This window comes from Aquarana catesbeiana, linkage group LG03, assembly GCF_042186555.1.
Source record: "Aquarana catesbeiana isolate 2022-GZ linkage group LG03, ASM4218655v1, whole genome shotgun sequence".
Taxonomy (NCBI): domain Eukaryota; kingdom Metazoa; phylum Chordata; class Amphibia; order Anura; family Ranidae; genus Aquarana; species Aquarana catesbeiana.
This window is the reverse complement of record NC_133326.1, coordinates 21608239-21629396: the sequence shown is the minus strand read 5'-3', so window position 1 is coordinate 21629396 and position 21158 is coordinate 21608239. Positions and strand designations below refer to the sequence as shown.

General features: G+C 46.0%; 1 protein-coding gene across 1 annotated transcript in view; it reads right to left on the bottom strand.

Moving 5' to 3' along the window:
* Nucleotides 1-6283: 6283 nt before the first annotated feature.
* LYSMD4 (LysM domain containing 4) overlaps nt 6284-21158 on the bottom strand; it is a 72668-nt gene continuing 57793 nt past the window's right edge. The window contains 3 exon segments of the mRNA XM_073618377.1: nt 6284-12855; nt 12858-13356; nt 16929-17212. Of these exon segments, the coding sequence (XP_073474478.1) occupies nt 12497-12855; nt 12858-13356; nt 16929-17198 (1128 nt within the window). The 5' untranslated portion in view covers nt 17199-17212 and the 3' untranslated portion in view covers nt 6284-12496.

The following is a 21158-nucleotide window of genomic DNA, read 5'->3' as shown; positions in this document are numbered from 1 at the left end:
TGTCTGAACACATCGGTCAGACGGCCACCTCCTCGACCGCTCCTTCTTTGACTGACCGAAGCCTCAGCAACACGTTGTCCAGAAACAGGAGTTTGTAACCTCCCAGTCTCTGGGAACGCGTTGCACAGACCTTTCTGCAAGGCCTCCCAAAGATGTTTCATCCTTTGCTCCCTCTGCGATGGCAAGATAAGGTCCGCAACCTTACCCTTGTAACGTGGATCAAGGAGGGTTGCCTGCCAGTATTGGTCCTTCTCCTTGATATCACGAATACGAGGATCCTTGCGCAGGCTTTGCAGGATCAGGGAGGCCATGCAGCATAGGTTTGCTGAGGCATTCGGTCCGGAGTCCTCTGGGTCACTAAGGACGACATGGTCCACTGCCACCTCCTCCCAGCCACGTACAAGTCCATGTGTTTCTTGGGACTGATCCCTTAAAGACTGCTGCTGATGCTGAGTGCCAGGCTCCACCTCCATACTGACACAATCCTCCTCCTCCTCGTCCTGTGTGATCGGCAGGCACGCAGGAACACTGTCTGGATAAAGGGGGCCTTGAGAGCTAAGGAAGTCCTCCTCTTCCTGCCTCTGTTCTGCCTCAAGTGCCCTGTCCATTATTCCACGCAGCGTGTGCTCCAACAGATGGGCAAGGGGGACAGTGTCACTGATGCATGCACTGTCACCATCCTCGTGGCCTCCTCAAATGGTGACAGGACAGTGCATGCATCCCTGATCATGGCCCACTGGCGTGGGGAAAAAAAAAAACAAGCACCCCTGACCCTGTCCTGGTGCCATAGTCGCACAGGTACTCATTGATGGCCCTCTGCTGCGTGTGCAGCCGCTGCAGCATGGCCAACGTTGAGTTCCACCTGGTGGGCATGTCACAGATTAGGCGGTTCTTGGGCAGGTTAAACTCCTTTTGGAGGTCTGCCAGCTGAGCACTGGCATTATATGACCGGCGGAAATGCACACAGACTTTCCTGGCCTGCCTCAGGACATCCTGTAAGCCCGGTACCTGCCCAAGAACCACTGCACCACCAAGTTAAGGACGTGAGCCAAACAGAGCACATGGGTCATTTGTCCCTGTCGGAGGGCAGAGAGGAGGTTGGTGCCATTGTCGCAAACCACCATTCCTGCCTTAAGTTGGCGTGGCGTCAACCAACTCTGAACCTGCCCCTGCAGAGCTCACAGAACCTCTGCCCCAGTGTGGCTCCTGTCCCCCAAGCACACCAGCTCAAGCACCGCATGGCATCTTTTGGCCTGTATACTTGCGTAGCCCCTTGAACAGCTACGGAGCACCGCTGGTTCCGAGGACAAAAGCACAGGAAGAGGCCATGGAGGAAGAAGAAGAGGAGGGGGTGGAGGAGAGAGGTGTGTCACAATCATTAGTAGTGGCATTTTGGAGGCGTGGTGGTGGAACAACCTCCAACACTACTGCACCTTGTCCTGCATCCTTCCCAGCTGCCAGCAGAGTCACCCAATGCGCGGTGAAACTTAGGGCTCTTTCACACGGGGCGGATCAGTGATGATCCGCCCCGTGAACACCCGGTTGCTCAGCGGGGATCGCTCCTCCGATCCCCGCTGAGCAGGAAAATGACAGGTCTGTCGCTGCACACTGTGCAGCGACGGACCTGTCAGAGCGCCGCTCTCCCCTATGGGGGATCGGATGATGACGGACCGTAGAGTCCGTCGTCACCCGATCCGAAAACGGATGGAAAAGTAGGGTTTTCCTCCGTTACACTTTTCGGATCGGATGTCAGCGGACATATCACCGCTGACATCCGACGCTCCATAGGGATACATGTATGTCCGTTTTTCATCCGAAAACGGAAGGATGAAAAACGGACATACGGATCCTCCGTGTGAAAGAGCCCTTGGGTAACGTCCCTGTCCATGCCTGCTGGACCATGAGTCAGCGGTATGCACCTTACCGCTGACCTGCCCTGTCCAGCGAGGCCAAGACATTGCCTTCCACATGCCGGTAGAGAGCCGGAATCGCCTTCCGTGAGAAAAAGTGGCGTTTGGGTACCTGCCATTGAGGAACCGCACATTCCACAAACTCATGGAAGGGGACAGAGTCTACCAACTGAAAAGGCAGCAGCTGAAGTGCTAGCAATTTTGCCAAGCTAGCATTCAACCGCTGGGCATGTGGATGGCTGGGAGCGAACTTCTTTCGGCGGTGCAGCAGCTGGGGCAGGGAAATTTGCCTGGTACAATCTGACGGTGTACCGAAAGCAGATTGCCCACAAGTACTTGGCTGTGACACACCTAATTCTACACCTTCATTCCTCTCAGTGCAGGTCTCAGAGAGGACTGGAGGTATAGTGGGGTTGGAGATCTCAGCTGATGAGGAGCAAGGAAAAGTCCTCTTTGTTCTTTGGTGTGGGTCTTTTAAATACGCTTGCCAACGAACTGCATGGCAGGTCAACATATGTCTGGTCAAGCATGTGGTGCCCAAGCGGGAGATGTTTTGGCCATGCGAGATACGCTTGAGACATATGTTGCAAATAGCAGCGGTGCGATCTGATGCACTCGTCTCAAAAAAGGCCCACACCAAAGAACTTTTTGAATAACGTGCAGAGACTGCAGTGGCCTGCACATGCGGAGCTTTGGGGTGTGGTGCAGTCAGTGTGCTGCCCTTAGGCTGGCCCCTGGAGGGCATCCTGCGTCGGTGATGTGCAGCCGCCGCCTCCTCCTCTCGCCTATCAGGCACCCACGTTGAGTCAGTGACCTCATCATCCCCTCCCTCCTCATAACTGGAGCAAACCTGGCAGTATGCTGCAGCAGGGGGAGCATGAGTGCCAGATTGCTGTCCTTCTTGGGCACCCCCTCTGTCCGTGCTCACGTTACTGCCTTCATCTAGCTCAGTATCATCATCAGAGCCTTCCAAACGCTGGGCATCCTCCTGGAGCATGTACCCAACACTGTGGTCAAACAGTTCGAGGGACTCCTCAGGAGGACATGGTGGGGCTAGGGAAGGAGTCACTGATGACATTGAGCCGAGGGAAGAGGCCGCTGCTTTGCTAGACAAAGTACCCTGAGCATGGGTGAGAGAGGATGAGGACAGCTTGATCATCCACTCGACCAAGTCTTCCGCATGTTGCGGCTCAACACGGCCAGCTGCCGAAAAAAAGGCCAAGCGTGTCCCACGGCCACGTGCTGATGAGGATGCACCGTCTCCATGACCAGCACTGTTGCCTCTACACACAGAGCCTACTTGCCCTCTTTTATTGGCTTGTGACTGTCTGCCTTTCCTTGTTGGCCTTCCAGACATACTAATGGCCTGTAGCTGCACTAAGCTGGGATATATATATTATATATATATGTACTGATACTGCAGCTAGCAAAATCAACTGCCTGCCTGGAGTATGAGAACACCACCAACCTTCTACAGGTAGCTTTAGGTGAACACTGTGCAGAGCTGGCACTACACTAACTTGTAGCTCATTTAGCTGCCTGCAGTAGTGATAGGATCAGGAAAACACCACCAACCTTCTACAGGTAGCTTTAGCTGAACACTGTGAGGAGGATGCACTACACTAACTTGTAGCTTTAGCTGAACACTGTGCAGAGGTCTCACTACACTAACTTGTAGTTTTAGCTGAACACTGTGAGGAGGACGCACTACCCTAACTTGTAGCTTTAGCTGAACACTGTGCAGAGGTCACACTAAACTAACTTGTAGCTTTAGCTGAACACTGAGGAGGACGCACTACACTAACTTGTAGCTTTAGCTGAACACTGTGCAGAGGTCACACTAAACTAACTTGTAGCTTTAGCTGAACACTGAGGAGGACGCACTACACTAACTTGTAGCTTTAGCTGAACACTGTGCAGAGGTCGCACTACACTAACTTGTAGTTTTAGCTGAACACTGTGCAGAGGTCGCACTACACTAACTTGTAGATTTAGCTGAACACTGTGCAGAGGTCGCACTACACTAACTTGTAGTTTTAGCTGAACACTGAGCAGGACACACTTCACTAACTTGTAGCTTTAGCTGAACACTGTGCAGAGGTTGCATTACACTAACATGTAGTTTTAGCTGAACACTGTAAGCAGGACGCACTACACTAACTTGTAGCTTTAGCTGAACACTGTGCAGAGGTCGCACTACACTAACTTGTAGTTTTAGCTGAACACTGTGAGCAGGACGCACTACACTAACTGTAAATAGTCTAGCTGCCTGACTGTGGTACTAAAAGGATCAAAAGAACACCAGCAATTTTCTTCAGGTAGCTGTAAATACTGTAACAAGACAAGCCTGCCTGTCAGTAGAAAGATAACAGGAACGGATCTAGCTAAACTGAATACAGTGTATATATATATATATATATATGCAACACCTGGGATGCATATATATATATATATATATATATATATATATATATATATATATATATATATATATATATATATATATATATACACACTGTAAGTGCAGCTAACTCACTGACTGTCCTGCCTAATCTAGCTAACTCAAATGAAATGACACTGTCTCTCTCACTATCTCTCAGCACGCCGGAACACACTACACAGGGCCGCCGTGCAGGCGGCCTTATATAGTGTGGGGCGTGTTCTAAACCCCCTGAGACATAATTGGCCAAAGCCACCCTGGCTTTGGCCAATTACAGCTCTCTCTACGGATGGCGCTGTGATTGGCCAAGCATGCGGGTCATAGTGCATGCTTGGCCAATCATCAGCCAGCAATGCACTGCGATGCCGCAGTGAATGATGGGCCGTTACGCGCCACACGAATTTGGTGCGAACGGCCCATAACGTTCGCAATTCGGTGAACGATCGAACAGCCGATGTTCGAGTTGAACATGGGTTCGACTCGAACGCGAAGCTCATCCCTAGTGGAGAGTAAAATACGCTGATGTGTAATGTTGGCAATGTATGCTGCTGTATTTTCAATAAAAAATTTTGTTGGAAAAAAAAAAAAAAAAAAAAAATCAAAGGGCTAGAAAGATAATCCCTATGAGGATCGATCAAATAGGCATGTAGGAGACAGAAGTATCGCTTGCTGGAACATCTGTAAAAGGTCTGTCAACCGTGATCTGAAAAGCATGTGACTTCCCTGCAGCCACGCCTTTAGAATGCACTTTTTTTTTTTTTTTTTTTTTTTTTTGCGGAAACGCAGGCACAGCAGCCCATTCATTTGAATAGGCTGCCCTGCCCATGGAAAACGTGGATATGTGAACCTAGGCTTAGTGTGCGTTTCTACTAGACATGATCCTTATGCCCCTATTGTACAGTTTTAGTTCATCCAAAATGAGAAAACCAGCAAAAGATCCCTTCACATATCAATAGATTTCCAAAACTAAATACAGGGTAGAAGGAAATGAACACCGCTCCAGGGTCTCTTCATAGGCAAAAAATGAATCGATCTCGGTTTGGAGGTCACAGGTGCTGGCTAAATGCTGATAGCAATAGGTATGAATAGGTTCTGGACAGCTGCACTCAAATACCCGAGTTTATTGAAGGATACACATCAAAATACAAAGGATCACAGCAGAAAAAAACGAGCTGACGTTTCGCACTGGCTATGAGTAAGCACTGACGCCAGTGCGAAATGTCCGCTCGTTTTTGTCTGCTGTGATCCTTTGTATTTTGATGTGTATCCTTCAAAATATTTGAGTGCGGCTGTCCAGAACCTATTCATACCTATTGCAAAACTAAATACAGTAGTACCTTCGATTACAAGCATAATTTGTTCCAGAAGCATGCTTGTAAACCAAAGCAATATCAAACGTGAGTTTTCCCATAGGAATCAATGGAAACTCCGCTAATTCATTCCAGTATCACTGCTAGTGTATGCAGTACCCCATGTGGCCAGAGGTGGGGGGGGCGCCGGAGACACTGGGAGATGCTCAGGCATACTGAGTGTCTCTGAGCATCTCCAGCGCCCCCCTCTACCTCTGGCCACTTGCGGTACTGCACACCCCAGAGGCTTGCATCCTGCTCGTCTTGTGAGACAACGCTCTAAAATTGAGTTAGAAAAAAAAAAAAACAGACCGTATTGCGAAACGCCCGTAAACCGCGTTACTCGCAATCCAAGGTTTTACTGTATGAGCATTCATTGATATAAAAACACAACTACAGGATGTATACAATTATTTATTCCTGTTTATTTCTGCTCTGACAGCAGCAAGACCCCATACCAGGGGTGGGCGGAACTACATGTCCCATGAGGCATTGCAAGACTGACAGTTACAATCATGAGTTGCAGAGGCATGATGAGACTTGTAGTTCTGATATGATAAAGAAATTACGTACGAGGCTCAGAGTTTTGCTCAGAAATACGGTTTATTTTAGTGTTTGTAATTCCTACAAATAACATTTCCCTTCACAGAAGAAAATGAGCATCACATTATCTTAGAAGCTCTTTTTGCGCTGTAAACAATATCTTTAGAATTTGCTCTGACCAAAGTCCACAGTCATGTGGCGAGCTGTTAGCACATCATCTCGTTGCATGCGCGGTTTCTGCTGAGCACCCATTACACACAGGTATACATGTATAATTAGAAAAAAAAAAAAAAATACTCGCCTTACAGTTTTACCAACCTATTGGAAATGTAAAGTGGTGCCAACATTTGTCTACAACTTTAATAAAAAAAGAATGAGAATTTCACCAGGTTGGGAGCCCCAACAGATTGTGGTGGTTCCCAGATCCCGAGCAACAATGGGCAGATATCTCAGCACCTTTCATTTTCCATGATATGTTTTATCAGAAACTGCACAGGGGGGGGGGGGGGGCGGGCCCGTTCAACATCAATAAAAACAATAAGGAAAGTAGGCACTATCCTTTATAATAGTGATTCTAACTACAAACTAATATGAATTATAATTTAAAAAAAAAAGTCAACACATGTCCATGTAAAATCTTTAAATGAAATAACAAAGTCCATAAAGTCTAGTGTGAACAGCGAGCTTTGCTGAAGCATTTAAAGTGCCATGCAGCTCCAGTTTTTTATCCTAATGTGAGAGTTGATTGCCACTTTAACCACTTGCTTACAGGGCACTTAAACCCCCCTTCCTGCCCAGACCAATTTTCAGCGCTGTCACTCTTTGGAGGACAATTGCGCGGTCATACAACACTGTACCCAAATTTCATTTTTTTTCCCCCACAAATAGAGCTTTCTTTTGGTGGTATTTGATCACCTGTTAAAAAAATTAAAAAAGACCAAATTTTTTTTTTTTTTAAAATACAAAACCGTTTTATATTTTGTTATAAAATTTTGCAAACTGGTAATTTTTCTCCTTCATTGATGTACGCTAAAGAGGCTGCACTAATAAGGTGGCACTGGTGGGCACTGAGAGGTGGCAGTGATGGGCACTAATAGGCAGCATTGCTAGGTGGCACTGATTGGCACCACCAGTGGGCATTGATAAGTGGCACTGATTGCTGGCACTGTTATGCACTGGTGGGCACCGATTCCTGGCACTGTGGGCACTGGCAGGAGGCACTAGTGGGCACAGATGAGATGGCTGTGCATCTTCCTTTTTCGGAAACGATGTCCCTTGCACAGAAGCCGGTGATCGGCTTTTTTTTCTCCTCACGCTGTCAGCAGGTTGGATCAGCTCTGAGGACGGGGGCTTGTCCCCCGAAATGAGTCAGCTTTTCAACCACAGTTTTTTGGACATCTTGGCTGTGTGCTTGGAGTCGTTTGTCCTGTTTGAAGATGAACCTTCACCCCAGTCTGAGGTCCAGAGCGCTCTGGAGCAGGTTTTTTATCAAGGATGTCTCTGTACATTGCTGTATTCGTCTTTCCCTCGATCCTGACTAGCCCCCCCAGTTCCTACCACTGAAAAACATCCCCACAGCATGATGCTGCCACCACCATGCTTCAACAGTAGGGATGTATTGGCCAGGTGATGAGCAGTGCCCGGTTTCCTCCAGACATGATGCTTGCTATTTAGGCCAAAGGGTTCAATCTTTGTTTCATCAGACCAGAGAATTTTGTTTCTTATGGTCTGAGAGTCCTTCAGGTGCCTTTTGGCAAACTCCAGGTGGACTGTCATGTGCCTTTTACTGAGGAGTGGCTTCTGTCTGGCCACTCTACCACACAGGCCTGATTGGTGGAGTGCTCCAGAGATGGTTGTTCTTCTGGAAGGTTCTCCTCTCTCCACAGAGAAATGCTGGAGCTCTGTCAGAGTGACCATCGGGTTCTTGGTCACCTCCCTGACTAAGGCCCTTCTCCCTGCTCGAGGAAGAGTCCTGGCGGTTCCAAACTTCTTCCATTTACAGATGATGGAGGCCACTGTGCTCATTGGGACCTTTATTGCTGCAGACATTTTTCTGTACCCTTCCCCAGATCTGTGCCTCCATACAATCCTGTCTCAGAGGTCTACAGACAATTCCTTGGACTTCATGGCTTGGTTTGTGCTCTGACATGCACTGTTACCTGTGGGACCTTCTATAGACAGGTGTGTGCCTTTCCAAATCATGTCCAATCAACTGAATTTACCACAGGTGGCCTCCAATCAAGTTGTAGAGACATCTCAAGAATGATCAGTGGAAACCGGATGCACCTGATCTCAATTTTGAGTGCCATGGCAAAGGCTGGGAAAACTTATGTACGTGGGATTTTTTTATTTTTAATACATTTGCAAATTTTCACTTTGTCATTATGGGGTATTGTTTGTAGAATTTTGAGGAAAAGAATTAATCCATTTTGGAATAAGGCTGTAACACAATGTGGAAAAAGTGAAGCGCTGTGAATACTTTCCGAATGCACTGTTGTACGTGGCCCTCTGCTACCCCAGCAGCTGGCACTCTCCCCTACACTAAAGCAGTGGACTGTTCCTTGGCATCCTCAAGTCCCATGCAGGGCTATGCAGGCCGGGGCATGCTGGGTAAGTAAGTCGGTCCCCTTCACAATGAGGGTAGCCTCGCTGCAAAAGAGGGTTCAACTTTAAAGTGCAAAATTCCTATATTAATTTGCACATTGTATTACAATTATTTCTATCCTACTCCTATTTAATCTGAATGATCTTGAAGTTTGTAAACTTATTCTATGAAGACCCCCACACATTTCCTTCCTTCCTCTGTGACCCGTAGTCACTATGCCCTGGGAGCAGGCACCGCTGTGTCACACATTTCACAGAGCCTGCCTTCTGCTGTGCTGAAAGGAGGAGTTTCAGGAGGCAGAGTCAATACAGGATTCAGTGCTTGCAGGCAATGTACCATGGGACATGTAGTCCTTAGATGTAGAGAAGCAGCTGCAAAGCATGCAGGGAATTCAGGAAGTTGTGAAAAGAGGCAGGACAACATGAAAGGAGATTTGTTCAAATAATCTTAGATTGGATTGTCAATTATAACTATTATTTGTATTGTTATTACAATGCAGAAGTGGCACGAAAAATATGCGGCCGCTCAGCACCAAGGCCCACCCGCCAAGAAGCCACATATTAATATACCATCGGTGCCAAGGGGTTAAAGTGCGGGGGCCAAAACAGAGATTTTAGAAAACAGAAAACATGATCGATAGTCTCATATTAACATTTGGACTTTGTTCCTTTTTTGTGCTTTTTTATGAAAAAAAAAAAAAAAGACACTACCTTAAAAAAGAGAAATCAGAAAAAAAAAAAAATACAAAAGAAGAAGAAGAAGATATTCTGCACGTTACATACATAAAAAGAAAGCATCTGGGTAGGCGAAGCGACATCATAAGCATGGGCAGACAAGATCTCATTAAGCACTGTGCCAGCACATGGCAGACTGCGGGGTAAACATCTGGAGGTATTCGTACCGGATCCATACTGGAGGTAATAAATACATGGACAGAAATATACAAAGGATCGCTGTTGGCAAAAGAGAACTTTATACTATAGGCAGTGGAATCATGTAATTTAATATTTAAAAAGTATAACGTAAAAGGCAAAACTTTTTTTTTTAGTTTTGGAGAGGGATTTGAACCCCCTGTTGGGTTTTTTTTTTGCTGTCTGCACCCCTGTTATGGAGATTCACCCTCTCTATTTGTCCTGTGAAAGTAAAGTGAAAGTAAAAGAAAATCCCAAATTTTGGGTTGTCCCCAAACAAGTAATAGAGGGGAAATCTTCCAATGGGGACACTAGTTCTGGTGACCTGGGGGCAATGATTTTTTTTTTATTTTTTTATTTGGGGGTATTTCCATTATTTCGCACTTCCTATCTTGGCTATGGGCCAGGATCAGGATTGGATGCAGATGGGGGGAAAAAAATAAAAGAAACTGACATGGGTTATAACCCTCCCTTACTCCAAAATGGAAAAAAAACAAAAACAAAAAAAAAACAAAAAAAAAGGAGTTATGCCTATAGTTCTACCTTACAGGAAAAGTTTGAGGTTTGTAAAGAAAAAAAAAAAACCTACATCCTCACCTCTATGCTGCAGCATCAGTGTGACACTTCAGCTGGCTCTAGGGGCTCATTCACACGTGAGGTTGAGGGGGGGGGGGGGATAAAACCTCGTAGTTAAAGTGGAACTTTACCCATAACAACTTGATAAAAAAAATGTTCTTTACCAAGGAACATACATTCTACATTAATAATTATGCTACCAAAATTATTGTGTGCTGTAAATCCCCTCCAGCATCGTTCCTGTTTCTTCTTGCTGGAGGCCGCCATTTTGCTGAAGTTCAGAGCCCCTGAGCAGCAGTAAATCATAAAGCGGAACTATCCTTCTAGATTGTAGGCTCTAACGAGCAGGGCCCTCTGATCCCTCCTGTATTAATTTGTATTGTAATTGTACTGTCTTCCCTCATGTTGTAAAGCGCTGCGTAAACTGTTGGCGCTCTATAAATCCTGTATAATAATAATAATAATAATAATAATAAATCCATAATTTTAATGGTTTCAAATAACCGTTACATTCCTGGAATGCCAGGATTGCCAAATGTCACATTTGCTTGTGTCCTCAACCAAACTATCAAATGGCTGGTGTCGTAACTGATCACATGTGCAGCATCATGGCAGTTGCAGATCAAACAGAAGCAGCTTCCATGGCTGCAAAGGATAGGAGGGTCTAAGTGCGCTTTAAGGCGGTCAGCAGATCGGCCTCTACAAATTCGACAGTGACGAAAAATAGAGAGCAACTGAGCATGTGCAGAGCAGGGTGAGACTGTGTATTACTGGATTTTAGACAGTACAGACACTTATTGTTAATGTTTTACATAACTATACCTGCAAAACGGCCAACCCAAATCTGGCAGGACTTTATTTTCTGACTAAAGTTCCACTTTAAGCCACAACTTTTACCGATCCCCAGCCACTACCCCCCTCTGGCTGAAGAGGCCGGGGATGTATACCTGCCATGACCATGGTGTTTTGCAGCCACAGCAGGAATTATTGTACCCTCTGTTGCTTTCAGTGGATGTAGCACCCACCAATCGCAATCTATTCAAGTAAATGGGGCCGCTTTGTACGCACCCCACAGCCATGTGCAGGTATCAAGGGGTTAAAGCAGGCGGTGAGGAGGCGATACAACACGGATCACTCTTCAGAGAGCAAAGTAAGTGTGAACGAGCCCCAAGACTGAGGGATTACATGACCGCTGATCGCTCAGTTTTTGGCCTGAGTGGAGTGAAGAGCGGTGAGACTGTTGGTCACTGGAACACCAGGCTAGAAGAGAGGGCACAACTGGCACCAACACCAGTCAGTCACCGCTCTCCTCTCCTTACTGGAGCACCAGGCTAGAAGAGAGGGCACAACTGCCTCCAACGCCAGTCAGTCACTGCTCTCCTCTCCTTACTGGAGCACCAGTCTAGAAGAGAGGGCACAACTGGCTCCAACGCCAGGCAGTCACCGCTCTCCTCTCCTTACTGGAGCACCAGGCTAGAAGAGAGGGCACAACTGCCTCCAACGCCAGTCAGTCACCGCTCTCCTCTCCTTACTGGAGCACCAGGCTAGAAGAGAGGGCACAACTGCCTCCAACGCCAGTCAGTCACTGCTCTCCTCTCCTTAATGGAGCACCAGGCTAGAAGAGAGGGCACAACTGCCTCCAACGCCAGTCAGTCACTGCTCTCCTCTCCTTAATGGAGCACCAGGCTAGAAGAGAGGGCACAACTGCCTCCAACGCCAGTCAGTCACTGCTCTCCTCTCCTTACTGGAGCACCAGTCTAGAAGAGAGGGCACAACTGGCTCCAACGCCAGGCAGTCACCGCTCTCCTCTCCTTACTGGAGCACCAGGCTAGAAGAGAGGGCACAACTGCCTCCAACGCCAGTCAGTCACTGCTCTCCTCTCCTTAATGGAGCACCAGGCTAGAAGAGAGGGCACAACTTGCTCCAACGCCAGGCAGTCACCGCTCTCCTCTCCTTACTGGTGCACCAGTCTAGAAGAGAGGGCACAACTGGCTCCAACGCCAGTCAGTCAGTGCTCTCCCCTCCTTACTGGAGCACCAGTCTAGAAGAGAGGGCACAACTGGCTCCAACGCCAGGCAGTCACCGCTCTCCTCTCCTTACTGGAGAACCAGGCTAGGGGGGGCACAGCTGACTCTCTGAAAAGGTGAAGCCAGCTTTCAAAATCAGGCAGCTGGGTGGATCCTAACAGTATTGTCGGGATCCTTCTCTGCTCCAGGCAATCGCAAACTATCGGCTAATTCTGGGTCGTAGGAGAAAAAAAAAGTAAGACCCAAAAGAGACGTACAGCCAAGAAAAAAAGCCTGTCCATATTTCTCTTTTAATCTGATGAAAAGTTTCTTGTCCAAAGAGCTTACTGGTGGCTGGTGGTTTTTATGCAGACACCCCTGCCCCTCTGAAACTCTGAATAATATTGTGCTTCCTGCTCCGGGGGCTCCCATCAGGATATAAAGTGACATGAGAAGGGGGAGTCCTGCATCCTGTCCTCCAGTGTCCAGAGGTCCCGGCATATCCTGCAGGGGTGTCTATCCCTCAAAAGGTGTACTTGCGTTACCTGACTCTCCGTGCCATTGGCAGAGTGAAAGTGTTTCTCTTCATTGTAGATAATATAAAATACTGGCAAAACAATCCCAATTAAAAGCATGGCTAAAACGGCGTTCCACCATCGGATACCCCAGTCGGCCCCCAGATAGGAGTCTTTCTGTCTCGGTAAATTTGTCACCTGGAGACAGTCAGAGCCATAAGGTTCCCCGAGCAGTTCCTGGAACTGTGTGGCTTCCTCGATGTTCTGGTCTATCTCCTGGAAGTACTGACTTATGTCCCTGTGGTCCTCAGAGCCATCGCCGCCATCATCGGATTCCTCGGCGACAACGTCGTGAGAATTTGCAGACCTGGAGGTTTGTGTGTTGGGTTCCTCGTTATGTTCTGTAAAAATCCCATGCACCTTCACCGGGATTTTAATCGTCTTTACAGCGTACATGTCCTGCTCCGTCAGGAAGTTGTTCACTCTCTTAATGTCTGCGACCTGGAGGAGAAAAAAAAAAAAACGTAACATGGAAATGTGACCAAAGCATTCGAGACACAGACAGCCAGGCAAATACATTTTTAACCACTTGTTGACCTCCAGAAGGTTTTACCCCCTATATGACCAGGGCATGTTTTGCTATTCAGCAATGAGCTTACCATTAGTGGAGTTCCACCCACTTTTACAACTCTTCAGCATCCCTCACCAAACTGCGTACTGTAAACAAATTGGATATTTTTTTATTTTTTTTTCTCAGCACCTACTGTATATCTGCTGTATTCATTTTTCACTTCCTCCTCCCTGGCCGTGGCCCATCGCATCATTTCCTGTTTGTAATGCCTTCTGGGAAGGGGCGGCAACTTCCTCTGACACTGCCATTGCATTGGAAACCTGGCCTGAAACCTATTACACTGCTTGTGCTGCACTGAGCATGTGCGAGATCTGCAAGGATGAGATCCAGGAAGAAATACAGTCTGGCTTCAGATGCCCACACTTAAGATGGCCACAGCCTGCTGCAAGTTTATAAAATGACAAACTACTGCTATAAACTAACAAAACAGACCTTAGTTTGCAGACTAACTTTACTAGAATACATAAGCTTGTGTATTATAGGGGTATTTTTATTTAAAAAGTATAATTTCGGCCGGAACACCACTTTAATCCTCTTGTATTTTATTGTATTGTAACTGTATTGTCTCCTTTTATATTGTAAAGCGCTGCGTAAACTGTTGGCGCTATATAAATCCTGTATAATAATAACAATAATAATTGCTCTGTCATGCAACACCGTACACAAAATGAATTTATATCACCCAAATAGATATTTCTTTTGGTGGTCTTTTGATCAAGTTTAACATTTATTAATAAATAAAAAAATACAGAAAAAAAAAATAAAATCTTTTTTCCATTATAAAACATATCCAATAAAACATTCTTCATACATTTAGGCCAAAATGTATCTTGCTACATACTGTATGTCTTTCATATTAAAAAAAAAAAAATCCCTATAAGTGTATATTAACCACTTTCCAACCGCCTAACTGTAAATGTACGTCATTACATTGATGTTAAAAATCCAGGGTTATGGCAGCACTTAGCTGCCATAACCTCTGTATTTTTCTTTTGTTAGGCGGTCGGCTTTGAGATAAAAGTGATCCCAGCGGCGGATTTGCGACGGGATCACTTTTATAGGTGGCGAGAGAGGTTGCCCTCCCGCCGCTTCCCGAGCTCCCCAGAGCCATCGTAAGCTCAAAACCGATCCGATGCGGCCAATGGCCAGCAGGAAGCCGAGTGAGGGCAAGATAGCCCCCACTCTATGCCCTTGGAGGACCGGAGCGACCTCCGACATCACTTCCGGTCCTCCTTTTGCTTTTAAAAGGTAAATGAAAGATGTGGGGTCTTTTTTTGACCTCAGATCCCCCAATAAAGTGGACCTGTCATCCTTATTTCTATTACAAGGGATATTTACATTCCTTGTAATAGGAATAAAAGTGATCAAAAAAAACAGATAAGCGGAGCTTCCACTTTTGGGTGGAACTCCGCTTTAGGTAGTTTGTCGCCACTCCACGAGTGTGTGCACAATATTAAACCATGACATGTTAGGTATCTATTTATTCGGCAGAAGATCATCTTTCACATATACAAAAAAATTTTTTTTACGTTTTTTTTTTTTTTTTTCATTAACCACTTCAGCTCCGGAAGGTTTTACCCCTTTAAAGACCAGGCCATTTTTTGCGATACGGCACTGCGGTACTTTAACTGACAATTGCGCGATTGTGTGACACTGTACACAAATAAAACTGACGTCCTTTTCACACAAGTAGAGCTTTATTTTGGTGGTACTTGATCACCTCTGCAGTTTTTATCTTTTGCGCTATAAAGACCGACAATTAAAAAAAAAAAAAAAAAACACCAATATTTTTACTTTCTGCTATAAAACATATCCAACAAAACATTTTTAAAAATCAAAAATCTTCATCAATTTCAGCCAATATGTATTCTGCTACATATTTTTGTTAAAAAAATCCCAATAAGCGTATATTGATTGATTTGTTGAATCGCGTCTACAAACTATAGGATATTTTTATGGCATTTTTCTCTCTTTACTAGCAATGGCGCTAATCAGTGATTTTTAGCGGGACTGCGACTGTGCCACCTAACTGACACACTGACACTTTTTTTGGGAACCAGTGACAATATTACAGTGATCAGTGCTAAAAATATGCACTGTGACTGTACTAATGAAACTGGCTGCGAAGGGGTTAACATCGGGGGCGATCAAAGGGTTAAATGTGTGCCTAGCTGGTGCTTGCTAACTGTGTGGGGGGAGGTTCTCTGATTGGATGAAGACAGAGATTGGTTTTCCTGCTTAGGATCTCTGATTTTCTCCCTTGTCGGAACGGCGATCTGCCTTGTTTACATAGACAGACAACTGTTCGGCCTCCCTCAGAAACGATCGGGACAATCAGGTCCGCTGGACCCGCCAATTGGCTGCTCCTCTGTTTAATCTGCAGGAAATCGCGCCTCTGGTGGCGCGAGCACACCCCCCCCAGCGTCTATTGCACAACATGATGTACAGGTACATCATTTCGCGCAATAAAGCGACTTGCCCTGTACAAGTGCGGTAGGCGGTCGGCAAGTGGCTAAGGTAAAAAAACCTTCTGAATGGAGCTTCTCCCAGCCTCCTTAAATACTTCCCTGAGCCCATCTCCAACCACCAATGTGCACAAGAGCTGAGGCTCTCTCTGTCCTCATTGGAGGAGCCACTGGCATCTGCTGTAGGCACTCAGAGGAAGTGAAGGGGGGGGGGGGGCGCAGGGAGCAGTGCTGAGCTGTGCTGTGTGCGTCAACAGACACACAGAGCCGGCTAAGGAGCAAGCGGCTTCCAATAGGGGGGACTAAAGCAGGGATGAAAAAAGTAGGAAACTTTACAACACTTTTAACCCCCATGATCACCCTAGCTGTTAACCCCTTCCCAGCCAGTGTCATTAGTACAGTGACAGTGTATAGTATTATCACTGGATTTATGTCACTGACTGGCATCAGTTGTGTGTCAGATTGATCGTCACACTATTGCAGTCCTATTATAAGTCGATGATCGCTGCCATTAGTAGTATAAAAAAAACAAACAAATAAAATTACACAATTTGTAGATGCTATAACTTTCATGCAAACCAACCATATACACCCATTACGTTTTTTTTTCTACTCAAAAACATGTAGCAGAATACATTTTGGCCAAAATTTATGAAGAAATTGAATTTTTTTTTTTTTTGGATATGTTTTATAGCAAAAAGTAAAAAATAATATATATTTTTTTTAATTTTTGGTCGTTTTTAGTGCAAAAAATAAAAAAAACGCAGGAGGTGATCAAGTACCACCAAAAGAAAGCTTTATTTCTGGGAAAAAAAAGGGATACAGATTTTGTTTGGATACAGCGTTGCACAACCGCGCAATTATCTGGTCATGAAGGGGGTGAAACCATCAGAGCTCAAGTAGTTAAAAACTTTATTTAACCCATCAAATTCCTGTTAATAACACCCAACAGAGTTCAGGCGACGTTCAGTCATTACCTTGCATCCATACTGCAGCGCCAGCTTGATCAGGCTGTCCTCCTCTGTGACGGTTCGCTCCAAGAAAACCACGTCGCTGACTTTCTCCCGCAAAGCGCTCTGGCGTTGGAGCTGTCCGCCCCTCGATCGTAATTCCATAACATCGAGCTCCTCTTCAGACGAGCTGTCCAGATCCGCCGCTCCATTAGTAAAGGTGTAGATATGGGCTTCAAGGGAGGTATGGACTCCGGTGGGTGGGTGGAAGGAATGAGAGGGTCCCTTTAGGCGCATTGTCAGAGGGGGCTCTAGGGAAGATAGAAATAAAAAAAAAATAAAAAAAACAGCTGTGAATCAATCGATGGGCAGTCCATGATCACAAGGAAGCAATCTTAAATATAGAACGCGGCATTCAACAGTTCACTAATTGGATAATAACACGCTCCCGTTCGAGTCCGCCAGATTCTGGATTAAGGCTCGATTGACTTCACTGATCTATTAGCACGGTCTATTTGCTGTAACTGTCATTATTTTCAGCCATGTGACAGTTATCTCTCCCTACAGGAAATAATGGTCATTATGGAAAATAATTGGGTATAGCGGAGGGAATGTAATCATTATCTCCAATTTTCAGGCACACAACATAATTAGGAGCTCCCTATTCTCTACAGCGTGAAAATTGTTATCTGCTCTCTTTTGTTCGGTAAAATCAACCATTGAAAGCAAATTACTGGCAGTTAGAGATGTACCGATACCAGTATCAGTACTCGCCCAAATGCTCCCGATACCAGGGTTGTCCCGATACCACTTTTTTAAGACCGAGTACAAGTACCGTTACTTTTTTTCAAGTACTAGCCGATACGATTACTGATACGAAAAATACAAGAACCCCCTGACGGGGCTTTAAAGCAGCCAATGAGATGCAGTATAATAGTTGAAAAAATTTCAATTTTATTAGTACAGAAAATATGAATAGTATATTAAAAGGACATTGGGAATGAGTATTTGACTATTAGAGTCGAGGCATGAACTGGATATGGCATACAGTAGCAACGGACAATTCATACAATTAAAACCAATGCAAGACACAATGTGCCAAAGGGCAACCAATGTTTTTACAAGTGTTGAATCCTTAAAGATAAGAACAGACAATGCCTGTAAATAAGGGCAATATACAATACGGTATATGTGGAACAACGGAAGCTGTATTGTGAATCCTGACGCGTTTCGACCCTTCCCGGGTCTTCTTCAGAGGATGAGTGTCCACTGTAAAAAGGTCAACATGTGTCAGTCGTAGCACAGACTCAACAGCACAAACCCATACATGTATACCAAATACTGTAGCTGTCCAGGTCGCATAATTACCTATTGTAAGATTTTTAGCGTTATAGAGTCAGTTCCAACGTTGTGGAGTATTTAGGATAGTGCAATTTCTCCTCTGCTCCCCGTCTTCCCCGTGTCGCACAAGCTCCCAAGTGAGCGGGTGGTGGACCAGGTGTATCTTACGAGGGATCACGTCTACCAACCCCCCATATGTAGGAGAGGGAAGGGAGGGACAGCAGGCAACCAAAACCGCACCCGAATGGGTTCACGTTGGTGCTAAAAATGAAAAAATGTAATGAAAAGCAAGGGGTCAGTAGGTCCGTCCACATAGATTGGGGAGATTCCCCAATTTTGGAGTTCTATAAGATTGGTAAATTTGTGAATACATGGGTGTACAGAAGGGCTTTGCAGAAAGAAAAAAAAAAAAAAAAAAAAAGGGAGGCGAGAGGGAGAGGAGAAGGAGATGTGAGGGAAAAAGTGAGTTTGAGACAAGAGTAGATAAAGGAAGGCAAATGCCCTGCTGCCAATCAATACCCATGCACACTGGGGGTGTATAGAATAGACACTAGGGTAAATGTACCGACCAACCGCCAGTGAGAAAAAAAGAGGTGAAACAAAAGGGGGAGGGAGAGGGGAAGGGGGGAGGGAAAGACAGAGGGGGGGAAAAAGAAGGGAAGGGGAGAGGGAAAGAGGGGAGAAAGGGATGAAGGACTAGCAAGAGGAAGGGGTAAGGGAAAGGGGGGAGGGAGGGGGGGGAAAGGGAGAAGGGGAGGGGAAAGGAAGGGGGGGGGAAAGAAGGAAAAGGAAAAGAGGGGGGGGGGAGGAGAGAAAAAAAAAAAAAAAGGGGGATGATGGCATGGGGAGGAAAATCACTGGGGGAGGGGGGGGAGAGGGGGTAGGGAGCGGGGGGGTAATGTGCAAGTGAGTGGGGAGTTGTGAAAAAGTGGTGGTGAAAGTGTGGAAGGGGGATGGAGACAGTGGGGGGGGTGGGTGAAGGTGAAGTGGAAGTGTGTGTCAGGAAAAGAGAAGGGAATGTGAGGACTGAAGTGACGAAAAACCAACCATAAACCGCACAAACCTACAAAACGTGAAAACAGCAAACAAACAGTGTCAAAGTGTAAGGGTGGTGGTGGAGCTAGTTACCCAATCAAACAGGAGCTGGATAGGAAGGTGGTGTATATTCCTCATTCTGAAAGGATTGAGGTATATATAAGGAATCATGACGGAACAAGCAATGATTTCAGGAAAAAACTGAGTTGCTGGAATGATAAAAGCATAGCAATCATTCCAGGTGTACTTACCAATGTATTCAGTCAGTGAGTATGTGGACTGGCATCTCCGAGTTGAAAAAAGGTTCAATGAGGTCCCCTAGTAATTCCTATGTTTATAGGGAGTGTTGATTTCCCAACTCCCATCAGGTGCAGGTAGGTGTTGCCTCCCTCCCTCCTCCCCCCCCATTAGGGGAGACGAGCAGCACAGATGTGCGTTACGATGTGACCCCCCCGGCGTTCCGGAGAGGACAATGCCTTCGGGCATCCCCGTCTCCTCCGCCGCAACTGCGCAGGCGCCGTCACGCGCACGCGCACTAGGGCGCGCGCGCGTGAGTGGCGGCGTCCGGAAGAGATCCGGGGACGCCGCTGGCAGGGCGAGAAGCGCCCAACTCCAGGTGTGGCCACCTAGTGGGCGCATATAGGAGACGCAGGGCCCGAGCGTCTCCTCTCTCACCCTGCCAGGAAGATACCAAGGTGCACCCCCGCCCCCAGAGGAGAAAGGCAGGCACTGGAGGGGGGACAAACAGGAACACAGCGCCACACAGCCATGAATTGGTGCTGTGTGGTTAGTGATGGTAGAGTGCAACATAGACAGCCCACACTACTTCTCAACAGGGTGCTACATGTTAGGCAATGTGTGGTGTGAGTCAGCTGCTGGCTGGCATAAACACATCGTGCTCTACATAGCATCATTTGCTTAAACATGGTTAAATAATTATAATAACATTGTCCTCTTCCAGCTGCATAGTCAAATACATATTTAAAAGGAAAAAAGAAGAAAAAATTACATAATACCAGGTATCAAATATTATTACATATAAAGAACTCCGAAAATGTTTTTAGGCTAGATTTATCTCAAGAATATTTTGAAGCATATGGTTTATTTTGATGGATATCATAACTACGCCGGGATATACACCTCATATATTCCAGAGTGATGGCAAGAGTATATCAATGTTAATGGCTGTGTGTGGGGAAAACCAGGCAGTAGTATAGTGTTGTTACATGAAATGTGTTTAGGAAAGCTCTAAATGCTTGCATAGGGAAGGGGGGGGTAGAAGAAAATATGTGGTGTTAAATCTTCTCGTGTTTAGACAGAGTATTATAGCAAATATGGGGTATGGGGTCCTTTCCCCTAGGTTATTGTGTCTTTCCAGATGAAAACCCCTGCAAAAAAGGGGCAAACGAAATTGATTCATTAAGGCCTGTGGAGAGGTGGCCTGTAACTGGAATATCCATCTCTGCTCTTTCTGCAGCAGAGACTTGTTCCAGTCGCCACCTCTGGTGGGGATCCTAATTTTGTACAGGGCCACAAAGGTGACTTTGGGGACTCTGTAGTTGTGTGTGAAAATTATGTGTCTCCCAATAGGGAGGTACGGATTCCCACCTCCATACTGTAGATGTGTTGGGAAATGCGTTTCCAAAATTCCTGCCTGGTTTTCCCCACATAGTACGCACCACACCCACACTCCATCAGATATACTATTCAACGAGTGCTGCAATTCACAAACTGTGTGGGTGTGAATGTGCTTCCATTAGGTAGGACAAAGATTTTATCTTGTTTGATGAATGAGCAATGTGAGCAATGTCCAGAACCCACTGTGGAACAATGTTTTAATCTCTTAGTATCATTGGTGTACTCACTCCGGACGAGCTTGTC